Source organism: Triplophysa dalaica, chromosome 15 (genome assembly GCF_015846415.1).
Source record: "Triplophysa dalaica isolate WHDGS20190420 chromosome 15, ASM1584641v1, whole genome shotgun sequence".
NCBI lineage: Eukaryota > Metazoa > Chordata > Actinopteri > Cypriniformes > Nemacheilidae > Triplophysa > Triplophysa dalaica.
This window is the reverse complement of record NC_079556.1, coordinates 22,165,163-22,183,636: the sequence shown is the minus strand read 5'-3', so window position 1 is coordinate 22,183,636 and position 18,474 is coordinate 22,165,163. Positions and strand designations below refer to the sequence as shown.

General features: G+C 40.5%; 2 protein-coding genes across 2 annotated transcripts; both read right to left on the bottom strand.

The window, feature by feature from the left end:
- Positions 1-9,526: 9,526 nt before the first annotated feature.
- Positions 9,527-12,053, bottom strand: bmp2a (bone morphogenetic protein 2a). The gene is made up of 2 exons (XM_056768748.1): positions 10,960-12,053; positions 9,527-10,503 (listed from the first exon to the last, which is right to left on the bottom strand). Exons 1-2 carry the CDS (start codon positions 11,288-11,290, stop codon positions 9,659-9,661), a joined length of 1,176 nt encoding a protein of 391 aa, XP_056624726.1. The 5' UTR covers positions 11,291-12,053; the 3' UTR covers positions 9,527-9,658.
- A 548-nt stretch (positions 12,054-12,601) lies between these two features.
- Positions 12,602-17,585, bottom strand: gdf3 (growth differentiation factor 3). Its single transcript, XM_056768196.1, has 6 exons — positions 16,780-17,585; positions 16,603-16,667; positions 16,285-16,435; positions 15,862-15,901; positions 14,243-15,357; positions 12,602-13,497 (listed from the first exon to the last, which is right to left on the bottom strand). The coding sequence occupies exons 5-6, from the start codon at positions 14,490-14,492 to the stop codon at positions 12,671-12,673; spliced, it is 1,077 nt and encodes a 358-aa protein (XP_056624174.1). The 5' UTR covers positions 14,493-15,357; positions 15,862-15,901; positions 16,285-16,435; positions 16,603-16,667; positions 16,780-17,585; the 3' UTR covers positions 12,602-12,670.
- Between the last annotated feature and the right edge of the window lie 889 nt (positions 17,586-18,474).

Sequence of the window (18,474 nt, the reverse complement as noted above, 5' to 3'; positions counted from 1 at the left end):
GTTTTATCATTAGACACTAGACAAACAGGAAGTTAACTGAAGAAACGCTCTATACTACTAATACACTACTATAATACTCTATAAGTATACTATGTACTCTCACTATAGTTACTGGTAAAGAATACTATAGTATACATTAACAAAATTACTGTTATACAGTACATTACAATTTACTACAGTTTACTATAGTAAAAACTAAATTACAAACGTTTCATGTAGGGTGTACTTCTATACAATACCATCAAGCCCTGCGTGATATCAGAAGTGTCTTTATAACGGTTAATTCTACTAATGCACCTCTCTCCACCCAACGACTGCCAGCAAACACACACATCGATCAAACATCACCATTACATCAGTGCATCGCAGGGCTCAGCCTGTGGAAACCAAAATAAGACGAAAGGAAAACACAGAGGAGCGATCTGACACCCAAACCTGCCCACTTTCATCGCAGCAGATGTCAGTATGTCCAGAGACTGACATCAGAAGAAATGATGTCGTCTATTATAGGAGGAATGAGACTTTAAACACTTTTGGGTAAATGTGCAGAAGCAGCAGTCAGCGACAGTGCCGTGGTCCCTCCCATCAGGCCCTTTGGACATGGCGTGATGAGGCACAAAAACAGGGTGTAAGATGCCTGCTTTTCTCTCCCAGGAGCAACCCCAGCGGAGACGGACATCAACGGCAACTCCAGGGAACATGAAAGCTCTTTGAAACCAGGCCCTGTTTTAATGATGACAGACAAGAGGTGTGTCTCCTGAGAGCTTTATTTTCTCTCAGCCAAAATAATAATCTCTGACTCACAGCCGTTCATCTCACATTAAATAACATTTGTCTCGTGTGTTTCCGTCTCGTACAACACTCCGTCTCGTGTTTCTCAGGTTATGTCATGTGTCATGACCTCATCATCATACGAGGGTGCGCGATGATATAACACGCAGGGCAATAAGATTACAAATGCCTCATGCGTTTAATAAATGTTCATGTCCACGAGCTGTGCCGCATAGATATATTTTCATATCATTAGGTTTCTACGCGTGTGCCGTTTACTGTTTTTTCAGTTTGTACATTATAAACATTTGCTTTTGGAAAGTTAATTTACAGTATCAGTTTGTAAATAGGCTATAAAAAGAAGTCACATATGTTCCTGCCATCCTGTTATACATGGAGAAAGTTTACATAAGCATCTCTTCTTAAGCCTGTGGCATACTTCATTTTTTTTCGTGTACGCAAGCGTCATCTTGTATACTGCTTTTGACTATTACGTGTACACAAGGGTTATGATGTCATATTGCAATATCTCTCCAGGCCCACAGCTACCTTGAATGGATGCTCATAGGACACGGTTCTCACCTGGTGGTTTGCAAGAAATGGAATGAGCATTCCCTAAATGCATGTACTGTGTATTTTGAGGGAACAAAATTCCGGCGGTGAATGTACACTATGCGCATACTAATCTGACAATGAAATTGGCATCATGCACAATTTCGCCGTCCCTCACGTACGAGTGAAAACTGAACTATACGCATTTATTGTTTGGCTCTTTGCTCATGGGTTTCAAAATTTGTCAACCAGTCAAACTCAATTCCATGTCATGCATTAGTCTGGATCCACAGGAAATGACATCATCACAACACTGATTGGATGATGACACTTTAAGAACACACAACCTTCACTAAAGACCCGGGGCATCATTTGTAAAATATTTGAATGCAAAATCCCCGGCAACTTTCATATTTATAAAAATACAAGCGTCTTTGACCTGGAAAAGTGTGGACATCCACTATTATATTATCACAGGTTTATTTCTAAACTGATGTTTGTAAAATGAAAAAAACCTCCGGCCATCATGACTCAAGAAACCCTCACGGAAGACGGCACGTCAAAGCGGTCACCACAGAAATTATTATATCGTCTTGTGTTTGGTCAGATGAACTGATGGTTCCCATTTGGTGGTGAGAGGCAGCTGAAGTATAGTGTATTTACACAAAATAAATCTCCACGGAGACGACTCACGCAACATGAAATTACAGGTCTGCTGTATCTACAGCCTGACAGCTGACTGTCAGAGAAGCATCGACTATGTTTGTTATGGTGTTGTTAGCCCACCGGGACACCTTCCCACATTTCTGAAAGCTTCTTTGGGGTCTTGCCGAGCCCCTGCTTTTTAAAACTCAATAAAACTTGTGATTCTCACTGAGTGAGCGTGTCCAGATTAACACAGTGACAGAAATGTTCTAGTATATCATTTGTTTATGTTCCCATGGAGGCGCTTTGACATCAGACGTTTGTGTTGGAAAGTGGCACTGGGAATTTGACGTGCGAACAGGAGAAACACGCTGCACGTTAACCGTCAGAGATCTCTTCACATGAACGCTACTGTCTGATTCACACGCTCTCTTTTATCTTCCCTGCGGCACGTCTGCGTTAAATGAGCAAATTAGAAGGCGAGTGAACTCCAGTGGGTGTATCATCACGACACGTCACTTAACATGGAAATGAATCACATTCCAAAGTCGTGCATTAAAGACAGCGTGACCTTTGACCTGACACGAATAGGTACACACGACTAACCTTTGAGATCGTTCAACATCTCAAAACCTGAGAAGGAAATGTCAAATTTGAGACGCAACAAAAATCTGATTTGCTCAATTCCGTGACAGTGTTTATCACAACTCAAGATTCAATTCAACCTTTCCTCAAATTTTACAACACAAGAAAAACTGGAGCCCACTTTAGAGCACAAATAATATAACTTATGTAAACGTTGTGAAGCACACAGGTTTAATGGCACATCAAAGACGAGTGGCTTTGTCCGACTTCGGCTGAAGGGTGTGTTTAGGCATTTTTGACTCATGCACAGGCTGGTATTTGAGGATTTATGTGTAAGAATAGTCAAATGACACAGTAAGAGATCATCACACACACATGCGCTGTGTCACTGTGGTTAGGGAATTTCCTCTGTAATTACCTGTACCGTCTCTCTGCACCTGGAGTGCATACAGAACCAAACCACGCCCCTCATGCCAACGCTGGAATGCAAACACGCATCACACATGACTTCCAAAGAGTCTCGTGTTTACAGAACGCAATACAAACAAATGCATCCTACAGTGATAGTTCAGCCCAAAATCCGATTCCCCTTGTGTAGTCTTTCTTAAGTGGAACGCAAAAGAAGATATTTTGAGAAATGTCACACAATGGAGTTCAGCGTCGTTTCTTCAAAATATCTTCTTTTGTGTTCTGCAGAAGTTTGAAACGCATGCAGGTTTGACATAACGGGAGTAAATGACGACAGATATATTATTGTGGTGTGATCTGTCCCATGTTGCCATGACAACAGTACAACCATGAGCTCTGTCCGGCCACATGGCCCTCTGTCCTGTAAACACGCTGTAAAACCAGAAGCATTCCGCACATCTAGAGAGAGCTCAGGACTTGCAGGTCTTTGAAACATCAGAATATCTTCACGGCTCGCAGCTGCGCATGAGTCAATGCATTATTGCATTCATTGAGTCATTAACGCTGCGGCACTCGCTGTAATGCATCACGACTTTCCACAGTCTCTGGCAAAGTTTATACACTCGGGCAACACAAACAAACGTTTAAGCGAGCGAGAGTCTAATACCCTCACGGGCAAGAACCTCTTTTCTGGTGCTGGCTTTGCGAGTCCTGTTCAACGTTTAATGCTTGCACGCATATAAATGAACACGTTGCCTCCCGAAGTAAATAAAAATACCAGCGATTGGCCGCCGCCTGCTCAGCACAGTAATTCTGGCTCTGTGATTTCCTTGCGCCGTGGTCGGGCCCCTACGGTGCAAATGCAGTCCAGATGAGCTCCTGCTTCATGGTTATGAGCTAAATGAAGGGCTTCAGGACAAATTCCCTCCATCAAAATGGGCTGAAATCAAGGCCTGCTGCTGGTGTTCCAGAGAAGCCGTCGCATGTGCGCATGTGCAGCCACGGGTCACGTGACTCACGGGGGGTTGAAGAACCAACTAGACAGTTATCGCAGGGACCCGACACAAGACAAATCTGCTTGAATGTAATACAGGCAGGTGTCGGTACTACTTAAATAAATTAGCTAATTTACCCTAAACTGGCTATTTTTTTCAGGTAACTGGAAACGTTCAGAGCAGTCTCTAAAGTTCTCTCAGAGTAATCAAAAGCCTTCTTACTTTTACTTTAATCGAGCAATTTATCATTGTTAGCTGGGTTTGCGTCTAGTCAGGTAAACAGGTGAGATAAAACTCGAAAGTCAGCAGAATGTTAAAACACGTGTTTACTATGTTTAAATTAGTGGTGGGCATAGATTTTTTTTTTTAATCTAGATTAATCTAGATTAATTCCAAGATTAATCTAGATTAAAATGGCTCATTTGAATTCTGCCGAAGGCATTCAGAATGTGTGCTACCCAAATAATGACTAAAAGTAAGTCTTTGAGAACGGGTGTCTACAGCCAGGTGGCGCATTAGACCAGGGGCTCATCTCCTGTTTCCAAAATGCATCACAAACTGCTTGAGAAAGCTGTTCTACTATGATAATTGGTGATGAAAATTAAATTATGTTCAATAAAATGAACTTGTGACTCCTGAGATAGGCGCAGGCTCCCCGTGACCCGAGGTAGTTCGGATAAGCGGTAGAAAATGGATGGATGGAAAATGAACTTGTGTTTACTTCCGCATTAGCTAAGGGATTCTTTGCGTTTAGGTGGTACTTGAGACTGGAAGAGCTCCTACAGTACATTTACATTTAGTCATTTAGCAGACGCTTTTATCCAAAGCGACTTACAAAGAGTGAGGGAGCAACAAGCGACCTGTCATACAGGAGCCATAATACATTAGATCTCAATACAAAGTTACTGGTTTCAACTAAAGCTAGACCACTACCTGTTGAGAGAAAGTGTTTTTTTTAAACCAATTCCGCATTGCACAAGGTGCAAACAACCTTAGTCTTGTCGATGTTTCTATTGGGAAGCTTCTTAAAAATTAATATTCCCTGAAGCAAACCCGGCGGCTTCATAGCTGCATCCATGTTAGCACGTCACGTTTGATGCGGTAATTTCACAGTAACGTTATGTTGTGTTCAGACCAAACGCGAATGGCGTGTCAAGCGCGAGTGATTTATATGTTAATGAAAAGAGCCAATAGACCTACTTGCTGCGCGAATCGCGCGAATGAAGCCCTGGTTATGAGATGATGAGGCGGCTTCTGCTTCCGCTTCCGCGAATGACGCGAATCACGCGAGTTTAAAAATCTCGTTCTCGCTCCGTACAGTGCAGTTCAGCTGGTATACATCCGCGCTAAAATATCAAGGTAAAAGACATCATAGCTTGCGTAGTATAGACCCAGCTCCCAACCCAACTTTGAGAATAGATTAACGGCGACAATTTTTTTAACGCGCGATAATAGTCTCACTGCGTTAACGCCGTTAACGGCCCACCACTAGTTTAAATGTATTCATTTTCTGGTCTTGTTTAAGCGTCTCGCTTATCCTGTGAGCTGATCAAGAAGTCCGGGAATCATTTCTGTCTCACGGTCGGTCTCTCGCGAGAACTTGAGAATCAACTGATTTGCGAACGAATCTTTCAGACGGATTCGCGAAATGATTCAAATGAATCGATTCGACACACACGTTTGAAAGGATTTGTTCATGAAATGCTCGTCTTTTTTTATTATTATTCATTTTCAAGTATAATTAACCACAATAATAATATTAAAATAAATGTATAAAAACATTTAGACTTTCCAGGGTTAACAAAAAAATAAGGTGAAATGATATTTTAAGACCCAAAGGATGACTACAGAGATAGAGTTTTCATAGCTCTTAAATTAGTAGAACTTCGGAAAAATTCGACATATTTATTAACTTTGAACAAAGAAAATAGTGGTTTTCAGCCAGTAAATTTTTGTTTATGAATGTGAAATTTAGCTAACAAAAGACTTTAATTAAGTAAAATTCTCTCGTATTTCCTTTAAGACTGCATTTTGTTATAATATTCTGATTTACAGGCGTGTATTATAAAGTCAAATTGTGTATGAAGATATTTTGGATATAACATTAATACATTGAAAAATAACCTTTAAAGAAGAAACTACATGAAGCGCATGTCAGGTGAGAGCAAACATCAAAACTCGCGAGAATGTTAAATGAAACACTATGAAAACAAAATAAAAACAATGTAAAACTAAAATGGCACATTTTTATTCAGCAAATTACATGTTAGATATGAGTACACTCAGATCTATGTCAACAGGCCCACAAAAAAATGTGTTTACACTTTTCTGTACTTATTTGTATTTTTGTATGCCGAATCAGATCATCTGCTGAGTCTATTGAACAAAAAATACAGAACGTCAATGACATCATACTCTTTTCTCTTTATACTAAAGGTAATAGAAAAAACGCTAAAATGGTTCTTCTATTTTTATTTTAGTGTTGCCTTGTACATCGATATGAGATAAGCATTCATGTCCTCCGTCATAACCCTGTGCATCATATATTTTATTGTCTGCATTTAGCATTTGTCTCCCCTGCTCTTTATGATCCTATTATGACTGTAACCTTATTTTTGAGAAACACAGATGTGCATGAATTTGAAAACAGAGAGAAACCTTTAGCATTTTCCAGTCAGGTCAAGGTCTTTACCTGGCACTACATGCACCATCAGCGATATTTCTCTGTGAACTGCCTGAACCACATGAAAGCCAGCGATTATCGTCCCTCCCAACAGAGAAGATGCAGACGGGAACGTTCTGTTTTCTTATCTCAGTCATTAACGTAATCTCTGCACCAATTATGAATCATAAAGACGATCATCTTCGCCACCTTATCTCAGGAATGCCACGAGAATCCAGGACACCAGAATGGTGGAGCGTGGCCAGGACCGTTTGGAGATCACTTCAGTGGATTTGTGCTCTCCGGTAACCGTCTTGATGTGGGGTCAGGGTATGCCTTCAAGCATCTGTACACCATACACCATCGTTTGAAGAAGTGTTCATATTTAAGCAGTCAGACACCACACTGTTAATGAACATCAAGGCATTTTTAGAAGAGGTGCGTAACGCGTCACATTCGAGGAAAACCTCTGGATGACAAGACAGTTCTGCTTTATGATCCGTAAGAAAGTGTGATTCCTATGATATACGTTTAACCTCAAGACAACCTTTTGAAGTTTCTTTAGATAAGCTTTAGATTCGACACATGGTTCTATACATGTTTTGACTTCAAAACCCTGAATTTTTTATTTTCGAGTGTGTAACAGATATGAATGACACCTCAGATCACCCGGTCGGCCTGTGCTGCATCCCAATTCCTGACCGTGCCCTTTAAGTATATACTGTTTGTTTTATTAGAAAGTATATATTTGTGAGCAGCAATGCAAACTCTGGGACATATCAGCGTGAAACTGAAGTGATGGTTGAAGCCTACACAACATTGTGATCATCAGCAAGTAAATAAAACTCCTTTTCACACTTCATATCAAATCTTTATTCATTATTTCTCATTTCATGTTTACTGTATAATTAAATGTATTAAAGTCCCAGTGAAATTCAAAATAACAATACTTATTTTTACCATGAAATATTGCAGCGTTTACAGTAAAAAGTTTATCAATGTGGGTCTTTTTTTTATTCACGTATCCTCATTGTCTTCAATTATAATCTGAAAATCCACTTCTGCCCTGAAATGACTATCCATCTCTAATGGGGCGGAGCATCCGTTAACTCCTCAATGCAACAGCTGATTTTACACATCCAATCAATTCGCAGTGAAAAACGCAAGGCACGCCTTCTCATTTACTCTTTTGAAATTCCCTTTCACTTGGAAATGTGTCCAAATACAGATGTAAAAACAATCGCAACGTCCGGTTCACAGGGACTTTAATTCGGTGCACTGAAGACCTCCCTCTCGGTATAAATTGTGGGTAATATAGATGGATTCAATGGGAATATGCTCATTTCAATACGCTGTCATTTGGGACAAACTCATTCTAATTTTGAATACTATGTAGGATGAATGCATGTGTGAATTTGACCCAGCAGATGAAAAAAAACCCTCTTCTGACATCTAATCTTCATTACAGAAGGGACTCAAGGGTTTACCTATGATTGAGAATATCACAGAGACACCTGCGGGTTGGATTTGGACCAGTAAGAACCCATAAACCACAGAGAATACCACACAAAACCAGTCATAACGCTCCAGATTTATGGAGGACCGGGAGTCCCGATTAGAAATACAATGACAAATCAATTGATCAATTTAATAAATAAAAAATAAAAGTGTAAATAAATAAATCCCTTCTTAAAATGAGAAATTAATAGACTTATTTAAACTGCTTTATTTAATTTGTGTTTTAAAAATGTAGTTAAATAAAACACTCGATTAATACAAATATTAATTTTTAATGTATAAATAAATGGATCAATTTAAAATTGTTATGCTTTAAAACAATAAAAGTATCATTACTAAATCATTTTAAATGTACATTTCAAATAGTTTTATTTCTTATCGGCATTCCCGGTCCTCCATACAGTGTTGGGTAAGTTACTCTGAAAAAGTATTTAATGATTAATTACTAATGACTTTCTTTATCCTACATCAACCTTAGAATTAGAATTGTTTCAAGGATAGACATGAAACGTTTTTTTTTAAATACTTCAAATAAATGATAAATAACTACAGAAATTATTCTTTTTAACAGAACAAAGAACACAAATGTGAGATGGGCACATTAAAGCTTACATTTTAAAGTTAGACGTCTAATTTTTATGTCAATTTTACTATTAAATATATTACACAGTTCAATTACATCATAAGTAACTGTTATTAAATTACAGAAAAAAATCTGAGTAATCGCTCACTTTACTATTTCAAGGAAAAGGTAATTGAATTACAGTAACTCATTACTTAGTAACTAGTGACACCCAACACTGGAACTCAACAATACCGTGAGTATTTCAGAGTTCAGCAAACTGTGAAATAAAGTTTTGACTATAAAATATATTGTGAGTGTCATTGATGGAAATAAAATCATATATGTTTCTGTATTAGACTCTTGTGTGATCTGAGGTGTGATGAATTTCCCTGCTGCTTCTGATCTCTAAATGAGAAAGCACAGTTTCTCATCAAGCAAATTGAGTCTTAAAGAAAAGTTTTCTTCCAGTATTTGTGAAGCAGTGGTGTGAACACTTGTCATTGTGGTCTTTATTTTGGGCGGTTTAATGACCCGTGTGTCTAGATGCCTGTAATAGAACTCTTGTGAATGAGCCAGACTCACTATAAAGCTGGAGGAAATCACTTTTACACTCACTCATTGTGTCAAGAGCTCGTTCGGCGAGGCAGATTTCCTGAGCGTTCAGTGTCAACTACTTGTAAACACATCAATTCACATTTACTGCAACTACCATCATGCACTGCACTTTCACTCTCATCTGCTTCATACAAACCCTTGATGCCGCCGTTCTTCTTTCTCATCCTACACCCGCTGCATGTTAGTTAATGAACGCTCAGAACATGCGAGTTCGACTCTGATTAAAATATTTATTTTTCCCAATAGTGAACATAAATATATCTGTATATGCTTCTCCAAAATATGCGTTTTACTTTATTATAAATAAAGTCGAGTACTGGGCAACCAAAAGCGTCTGTAAAGTCAGCGACAGCCGCAGCCCTCCACCACCATGTCCTGGTAGTTTTTTAAGATCACTCGCTCGTACTCGTCCAGGTAGAGGAGCGAAACGGGGCTCAGGTCCGTGGGCACGCAGCATGCCCGGGGAATGTTGTTGTTCACTGAGTTCACCAGCGTCTGTACGATGGCGTGGTTGGTGGAGTTCAGGTGGTCCGCCAGAGGGAACGGGCACTCCCCCTGACAGTAAAACGCGTGGTAACCCGGTGGGGCGACTATCCAGTCGTTCCAGCCCACGTCGCTGAAGTCCACGTAGAGCGAGTGTCTCCTGCAGTTAGCTTTGTGTTTTTTCCTCTGTTTGTTCGTCCGTACCAGCCGTTTCTCTCTGGAGTGAAGCACATTGCCCTTCCCGTCGTGGCTGTAGGTCACCATCAGCGGCCTTATTTGGGGCCACGTGTCCTCCCTGTCGTGCAGGGACCGGCTGACGCGGACGTGCCGTTTGGAGTCCTCCTGCACGCCGTCTGGGTGAACCACTTCCACCGCCAGGCCGCGGTTAGGCTGTCCGTCTGCGGTCCACCTCAGGACGGCGGGACTCACGTCGAAACTCTCCCACTTACTCAAGCTGTCCTGAACCAGCCTGGTGTCCAGGAGTCTGGTGATGGGCTCTTTTAAGGTCCCGGAAGGTTCGATGATTTCAAGAATGTTGATTCGGTGGTGTCCCGTGCCACCGTTGGCTGGAGACGTTATCACCTGCTCTCGAAATATCCGCAGCTCGGCCGATGTGACGAACTCCTCGCTGGGGACCGAGCTCACGTTGAAGAGAAAGCGTTGAGTTGTTTTTCCGTTGGAACGGGACAGTTCTTCCGCGGACTCTGAAAGACATGACATTTGGATCAATTACAATAAACGCTTTTGTTTCAAACAAAACCAAAAATTCTGCAAGGTACAACAAATCAACACCTTTGATTTTAAAGTCCCTCTGTGAGTTCATTTAAAGTTGGGTCAAATATTTCCACGTTTTGTGTATCTCTTATCTTTCCTTATCATTGTTCCTCATTACATCATAACTATTTGTTATGCAAGTATTATTCTTCACACGCAGACTAAGCTAAGCGGAAGATATGTCACAAAATCACCTGTAGCTGCTCGCAAATAAAAGTCACTGTCATACATTCAAGAAACAGCTGGAATTGAGAAAATGCTCTCGCTCAACACGGGAGTTCACACAAGCGAGCTGTCATGTCAGTCTTATCTCGTGCTCTACTGCTAATCTCAGTTCTTGACAGAAATGAGAATTAAAAGATGATAAGAATGGAGGAGGCGCTCACCATCGTGGTGGAAACTCCTGATGGTGTTCGCGCGACTGGCGGACCTTTCGGCCGTTTTCCCCGCGGACACTTTGGCTCGACTGCCGGTGCTCTGCTCCGAGTTCGCCGAGTGCATCGAGTACAAGTCCTGCATGTATTGCGGAACCACCGCAGACCTGCTGGGAACGGGTCTGTGTTTGAGTCCAAACATGTTCAGAAGCTGAAGTTCAAACGCATGCAAGACGTCCGGTGAAAGCGAGGAGCGACCGACCCGAGGAACGAGTCCCCTGGAGTCTCCAAAGAACACCTGAGTGACCATCAGAACCATCAGAGCGCAGCCGGAGGAGACCATGGTCACACTAAACCTGACAGATCAGCCGAAAACGAGATCAGATGGGCTCAGGCCAGAAGATGTCACCATGTTGCGCGTTTGTTTGAGCCATTTTAAGAGTTTGGAATATCCCTCATGCTTCACAGCCACATTAAGAGCCGCTTTGAGGAACGCAGACCCGCGCTAGGTCCATTTGGACAGCAAAGAGACCATAAGTGAAAGTCAGTCATAATATTACAGCGTCAAATCTAAAAACCGATAAAAGCGGAAACCGTAAAAAAGTACGCGCGCGGCCAACAATTCGAGCCCAAACTCAAAATAGATACAGAACAGCCCACACTTGAGATGTTTGGCGCATCAGCAATACTCCAAACGATGGATATAGGGCTCCTCGGTGCATCTGCAACCTTCCCTGCAAGTGTACAAGTGCAGGATCTCCAAATAAAGTCCGGCTACAACTCCAAATGCGCACGACGCGAAACTCTTATTCTCCATCCATAGCGCAGTAGATGGTCAAGGTTGACTTTATATAAGGCTCGTGCTCATTAGAATTCCCATTAACAATGATCCACGTAAAAGACTTCAGCAGAAAACAATAGAATAATTCCACAATAACGCCCGCCTCTTCTCACACACAATCACTGGGGCAGAAAGACCTGTTTCTAGGTGTCTTGTGGTTGTAATAAAGACAATTTCACACGTAATAAAAAGTCCATTCAGAGAAAGCGTGTTACTTTGAAACGTAACAAGTCCATGCGAGGATTTGGATACGTCTGTCCTTTACGCGCAGTGCGCAAGTGTGTAGCAGCAACTCTCTCTCACGCACGCAAACGTTCGCTCTCTCTCTCTCTCTCTCTCTCTCCCCCTCACTTCACGTGTCTTTACGTTTAACTCTCTGGTGCCTTGACAGAGCTCAAGAGCCATCTATCTGGCCACGCGGTCTAATGCACTTTGGAGAGATCGGAATTAAGAGTCAACAAGGAAAAATATAATTGTTTTTCTATCGAGTGAAATGGATAAACTAGGGCACTTACTGGTTTAGGCATGTTAATTGATACCGGTGCAATTTAAATCTAAAACTTTATTTAAAGCCCTAACCGTATAAATGTATCTCCAACTCGCGATCCATGATTCAAATTCAGACAAAGCGCGCCAACCAGTGGAGAAACAGCGCAACAACAACTGCTGTTAAGAAGAGACATCACAGAAGAGTTCTTATGTTTATAACGTCAGAACCATTTTATTTCACATTTGAATCTTGATTGTTGCATAAATGTATTGGGGGAAAAAAAACATATTTTAAAACAGAGTTTGCGCATTAACCTTACCCACTACCATGACATCTTTATAAACAACAATCAACTCTAATGAATCATACAACATTAAAAGCGTGTAAAACCATCATCTGCATCCACACTCGTCTACAATCATGTCTTCATAATGTCTGAGCACCACATTATCATTGTTGTCATAATACAGCATGGAGATGGGTGACAGTTTGATGGGAACGCAGCAGGGCTGAGGGGTCCCTTTAGGATCAAACGAGTGCACCAAAGTCTGCAGAATGGCATGGTTTGTCCCGTTCAGACTCTCGCTCAGAGGAAAGGGACATTCTCCATGGCAGTAATTAGCCAGATAACCCTGCGGCGCAATGATCCAGTCCTGCCAACCCACATCTTTGAAGTCGATGTAAAGTCTCCGGGGTTTGCACACATTACTGGGGGTCACCGGCGGGTAATAAGAGGCACTTCTTTTTCTTCTGGACCTGCACTGGTGTGGGTTCAACGAAACTGCCACCAGAGACGCTGAGAACTCTGGGATAGAGACGCCCGCGCGCAAGCCCTTTGCGTCGAACACGTCTTCGTCCAGCAGGTTGTGTGACACCTGCAGCTCCAGTTGCATCCCATAATTCTTTGCAGGTTGTCTCCAGGATTCAGCCAGCTCTGTCAGATTGAAACGCACGGAGGCGAGTGCGTTGTATCCGAGCGTTTGAGAGCGCAGTAATTTACGGCTGGACTCGTGAGTCACTCCCTTTAGTGTGGTCTTCAGAACTCTGTACAGGTCCATACTGAACACATGCCGGCCCAGGTGAGAGAGATCCTGTGTGAACTTTATTTCCAGCTGTGCAAAAGAGAGTTGCTCAACATCCTCCAGCGCAGACATGTTGAAAAACAGATGCTTTCTGACGCAGTAAAAACTGCGGCCGGTGGGTGCAGTGATCAGACGACCTGTTGGGGAAAGAAAAACTGTTTATCCTTCAAATGATTCAATCTGTATAGAGACCCCAGCACCTTCTGAACCGTTCACAAACCTTCTATAAAAATCTAACTATAAAGCCTTTTTATCCTAGTGTTGAAAATCTGTATAAAAGTCTTTCTTTAGTGGAACACAACAGAAGCTATTTCAAGAAATGTCTCTGTGGTTTTGTGTTCACACAATGGAGTTTGGTTATCAACATTCTACAAAATATCTTTTGTGCATTGCAGAAGAAAGACTCGCATACAGGTTTGACACGACTTGAAAGTGAATAAATGACAGAGTATAAATCCAACATGTCCCACACAGGAAACATGTCATCTCTATAAAGTGACTAGAAGTTAAAATGGCAAGAAAAACAATAAATCCATCATCAGTATGAAAAGCAGAAAGTTCCCATGGCTCTCTGAGGGATTGACCTCCAGCAAATAATGTTTTGTTCACCTTTCAACACAAATGACAGTTAACTCTGTAAACACAACATTTTTAGAAACAAAACCACTAAACACAGAATTTAATGAATTGCCAATACTGACTGACATTTTTGCATTTAAAAAAAAAGAATCCCCCCCAGCTGACATCACTTCCTGGATGATGTCATTAATCAACCAGTACCGGTTCAGTAGATTTTACAAAACACAAGAACATGAAGACGTGTGATGTGTAAAACACAACGGTGTAATTTTGTTTAAGCAGAGATGCGTCAATAAAGCTCACCTTCATCATGAATGAATCTCACAATATTCCCTCGCACCCCGTACTCAGACACCACACATGAATCCCTCTGTTCTGAGCTCTTGAACATCTTCCACAGCAGAGAGGGAACGGAACTGTGAGCTGAGGGTTTGGGTCGGCTGGAGAGGCCCATCGATCTTAAAAACAACTTCTCTTGGGTGTGAACATTCTTCGCTTGAGTTTTAAGAGTCAGAACACAGAGAAGTGACACAGTTAAAACACTGAAGAACATCTTTGATGGAGGCAGACAGAAGACACTCGTCTGACATGAGCTTTATACAAAACCTCCTGATCAAACCACTGATGATTGACACCTGTGAGGTGATTGGTGGAGATACAGACCAGTCTGGAATGAGGAGGGGTTATCACACTCGGATGTAAATTAATGTTCAGAGTCTTTGATGTTCAGATGACATCTGATTGACTTTCTGCTTTACCTCCATGTTTAATGTGTAATGTGTAATGTACCAATGTACCATGTGTAATGTTTTGGGTAAACACAATGATACTTATGTACCACGGTATTTATTTATATTACACTGCACACAAAATAAAACACATATAAATCTTAAAATGTAAAAAGAATAAAGCAATAAAATATGAATGCTCTCTGATTTGTGTGTGTATGTGGGTGTGTGCGCGTGTTTGCATGTGTGTTGTGATGAGAATGAAGGTGTTGTGATGTGTCAGGGGTCCGGTGGCGGTATGTGTTTGTGTGTGCACATGTGTGTGTGTATGTGTGCGTGCGCATATGCGTGTGTGCGCATGGGTGTTTGTGTTGTGATCAGAATGAAGGTGTTGTGATGTGTCAGGGGTCTGGCGGTCGTGTGTTTGTTTGCGTATAGGTGTGTGTGCATATGCATGTGATTGTGTTGTGATGAGAATGAAGGGGTTGTGATGTGTCAGGGGTCTGGCAGTCGTGTGTGTGATGTTGATTGATGGTGTGTCACTAGAAGTCATGTGTAGGTCTGTTCAGCATCTTCCTGCAGCATCACAGCAGCATGTTCTTCATCACACACATTCCTTCAGACACCATTAAACCGTTCCTGATAACAGATTCCTGGCTGAACCCAGAGCTGCATTCCAGACCATGAATCCTGCAGTGAGAAACAGACACATTCTACAGAACGACAGAAAACGACAGAAAACTAAAATAAAGTGTGTGTTCTACTGTAGATATATGATAAATATATTACACAAAAACTAACAAGAAATCATAAAATACAATTTAAAAAGTGAAAGGCAAGTAAGAAAATAAAGTATATAAAGCAAAAATAAATAAACAAATAACAGTTTTATTTTATATCGTTTAATTATTTATTATGTTTGTGACATTATTTTTACAATACAAATATGCTAGGCTACATACCTTTTTAATTTGTGTTTGTGTATCACCTCTTTCTGTATTTTTATGAGGTTCACCCACAGACCCACAGAAATTATTTTTGTGCATTTCTTTACATTTAAATAAATAAAGTCCAGCGGTTTAATAATGATTTGACATGTTCCTGGTCGTTTATAATAATTTTTTTGCTATATTCAAGCAACAAGAAAACACGCATTGAGAAAAAAAGAAATATGTTTATATGCAGTAGGCCTACCTTCTGAAAGTGTGTGTGTGATGACCTGAAATCTCCAAATCTAAAGCAAAAGACAAAAGAAGAGATCAAATCCACACATTATGTTGAATACATGACATGCAAAATGCAAATGTTAAAGTAGAGGTGTGAGGTTACACAGTCATGCGTGCGTGTGTGTGCCTGCGTGTGTGTGGTCGTCTGTTTGAATAACATGACATTGTGTTCACCTCTGTGTTTGTCACAATACCATGTTGTGCTGTGAGGTTACACACCTGCTCTTCCGTTTCACACACACTCAACACATCACAGACCACTGAACAGATCCTCAAAGACGATGTGATGATGTTTTTATAACCTCATGTTTCACTTCATATGATAAGTTATTCAGCGTAATGAGAAATTTGACCAAATGATGACACACTAAGTTAATGTTTCAGTGTTTACCTTCCCCTTTAATTTACGACTGTCATTGACATGTTACGGGAGGTTGAGTTTGAGTTCATGTCAGGGCAGCGGCTCATAACATTATCCATCATCATCATCGTCCTCATCATCAGGGTTTGAATAAGATGAACATGTTTTTGATGTTCACAACCTGCGGTCAGAAGGAAATATTGATTATTTGTAAACATTTGTAGTTAACATGAACAAACAATAAACAATACTAATACATAATTTAAATGAGATTTATGTGTAAATGAAGTTTTGTTAACAAACATTTAAAGCACAGATTAAAAAATGCTGTAAATATAGATTTCTCACTGTTAATTCATTGAAGAGTTCTCTGTTCCCCAAAACGTTCTTTTTGCTGAGGACGGTTTTACGGTCTAAGTTAAGAAAGAAATGATTCTTTTCAGAACTTTCCACTGAAATGATGTTTGTGGAATCTTTACTATGGCTGTGAAGAAGTCTGTCCTGCATGTCGTCTGTGTCTCTCACCTTCAGGAGATCTTCAGTAAATTACAGACTCAAGAAGATGTGCTAGACATGACATCAGATCCACAAACAGTCATCTAGTGTCTGATATCTCACCCACTCATCTGACAATGACCTGAACAACCCTCCCTTGCCAACATTAACTATCATTTATCTATAGGAATAAAATACATGGTAACCACAAATGAGCCATGCTTTAATACAGCAACCTTAGTCTAACCATTATATTGGTAGTAAAACTGTGGTTATGCAAATCCACCTAAAACATGACAGAGCCCAACATGAGGTTCTGGAAAGAAAAAATATATATTCAGATATAGAGCCATGAAGAAGAGAACTAAATGTCACATCATTCAAAGTAAAAAACAAAACATTTTATCTTAAAAACATTGATTTGACCAAAACAAATGATGGATAAAGCAAACTATGTGTTTATCATCTGAAAGCATGTAAAGTACACTGTAAAACTTTGCTCTAGTTTTGCAGCACACTAAAATAAGGTGTTTCATCGGACGCGCGCGCGACAGACCCCCAACTTCCGGTTTGTATTCGTTTCTAATAATATAACGATTAATGTTTAATTTATTTTTTTTAATATTAATTTGTGTTATTATATTACTGCATAAAAAGTGTATTAATTTAAAACAAAATTTAGTCGTATGTTCATTTTATTAAATAAACATTTTGTTAAATGTGTCCTGTAGTTCGGTCGCATTTAAAGAAAGCGTACTGTACACTGACATCTAGCGGTTGAGCTTGGTATCATAGTCTAAATTGAAAATATTAAAGAGACAAGTTTAGCAAAGTAACGCTTCTTGTCGGTTTCTTTTGATTGTTATCAGAAATAATCTGCCGGCGCTCTGTTGTTTTGTTCAGTTGGGGTCTCAAAAGTGCGCATGCGCAGTAACGTTTGTTTATGTTGTTAAGATGAAACCGTCTTTATAGCACTAAAAGTAATTCTAGTAATCATTGGGGAACCACTTTTAGTGCTATATAGAACCAGATATTGGTGCTTCAGCGGTTCCTTGGGATGATTTAAGGGCTAGGCATAGTCTAGACGAATTGTGCTTTCGTTCTACATTTTGGGGTGAAACGAAGCTCGAAAACGGTAAAGTGTTTTCCTACAATCCAACACCCCTATGTTTCTGGAGGCGGGGTTAACATGACGTATGCAAATAGCCTCTGCACATGTTGCGACAGTGATCATAGAGGTGTGTGGGTACATCTGTACCATCTCTGCATTCATGCTGCTCAAATGTTATCTTTTTTTTAATGAAGACATATCTGACCTCACCAAAATAAAATGACGCGTTATTTTCCACAGACCGTGTGGCGCTACATAACACATCCACATTACGTATGATCATGGACCGATGGTGGCTCGATGGGTGTTTACCGGCCAACACAAACTTTCCCAGAGAGTTCTGTTTAGTTTGCTGCGGCAAACTAGTGAAACAAACTGTTGATTGGACCAGATTTTGTTCGAAATCAGGTCACAGATGGTCGTTTTTTATTTCGAATGTAGTTTTCTGAGCCCTTTAGGTTCTCTATAGAACGGCTGAAGAATACAGGGCCTTAATGGGTTCTTTATATAGAAGTGGTTCTATATAGCACCTCAGACATCTCAAAGAATGTATTGTTAAAATCTCCTGTTTTAAAAGAAAAGGGAAGTCATAAAATAAACGTTCAGTGTCCTGA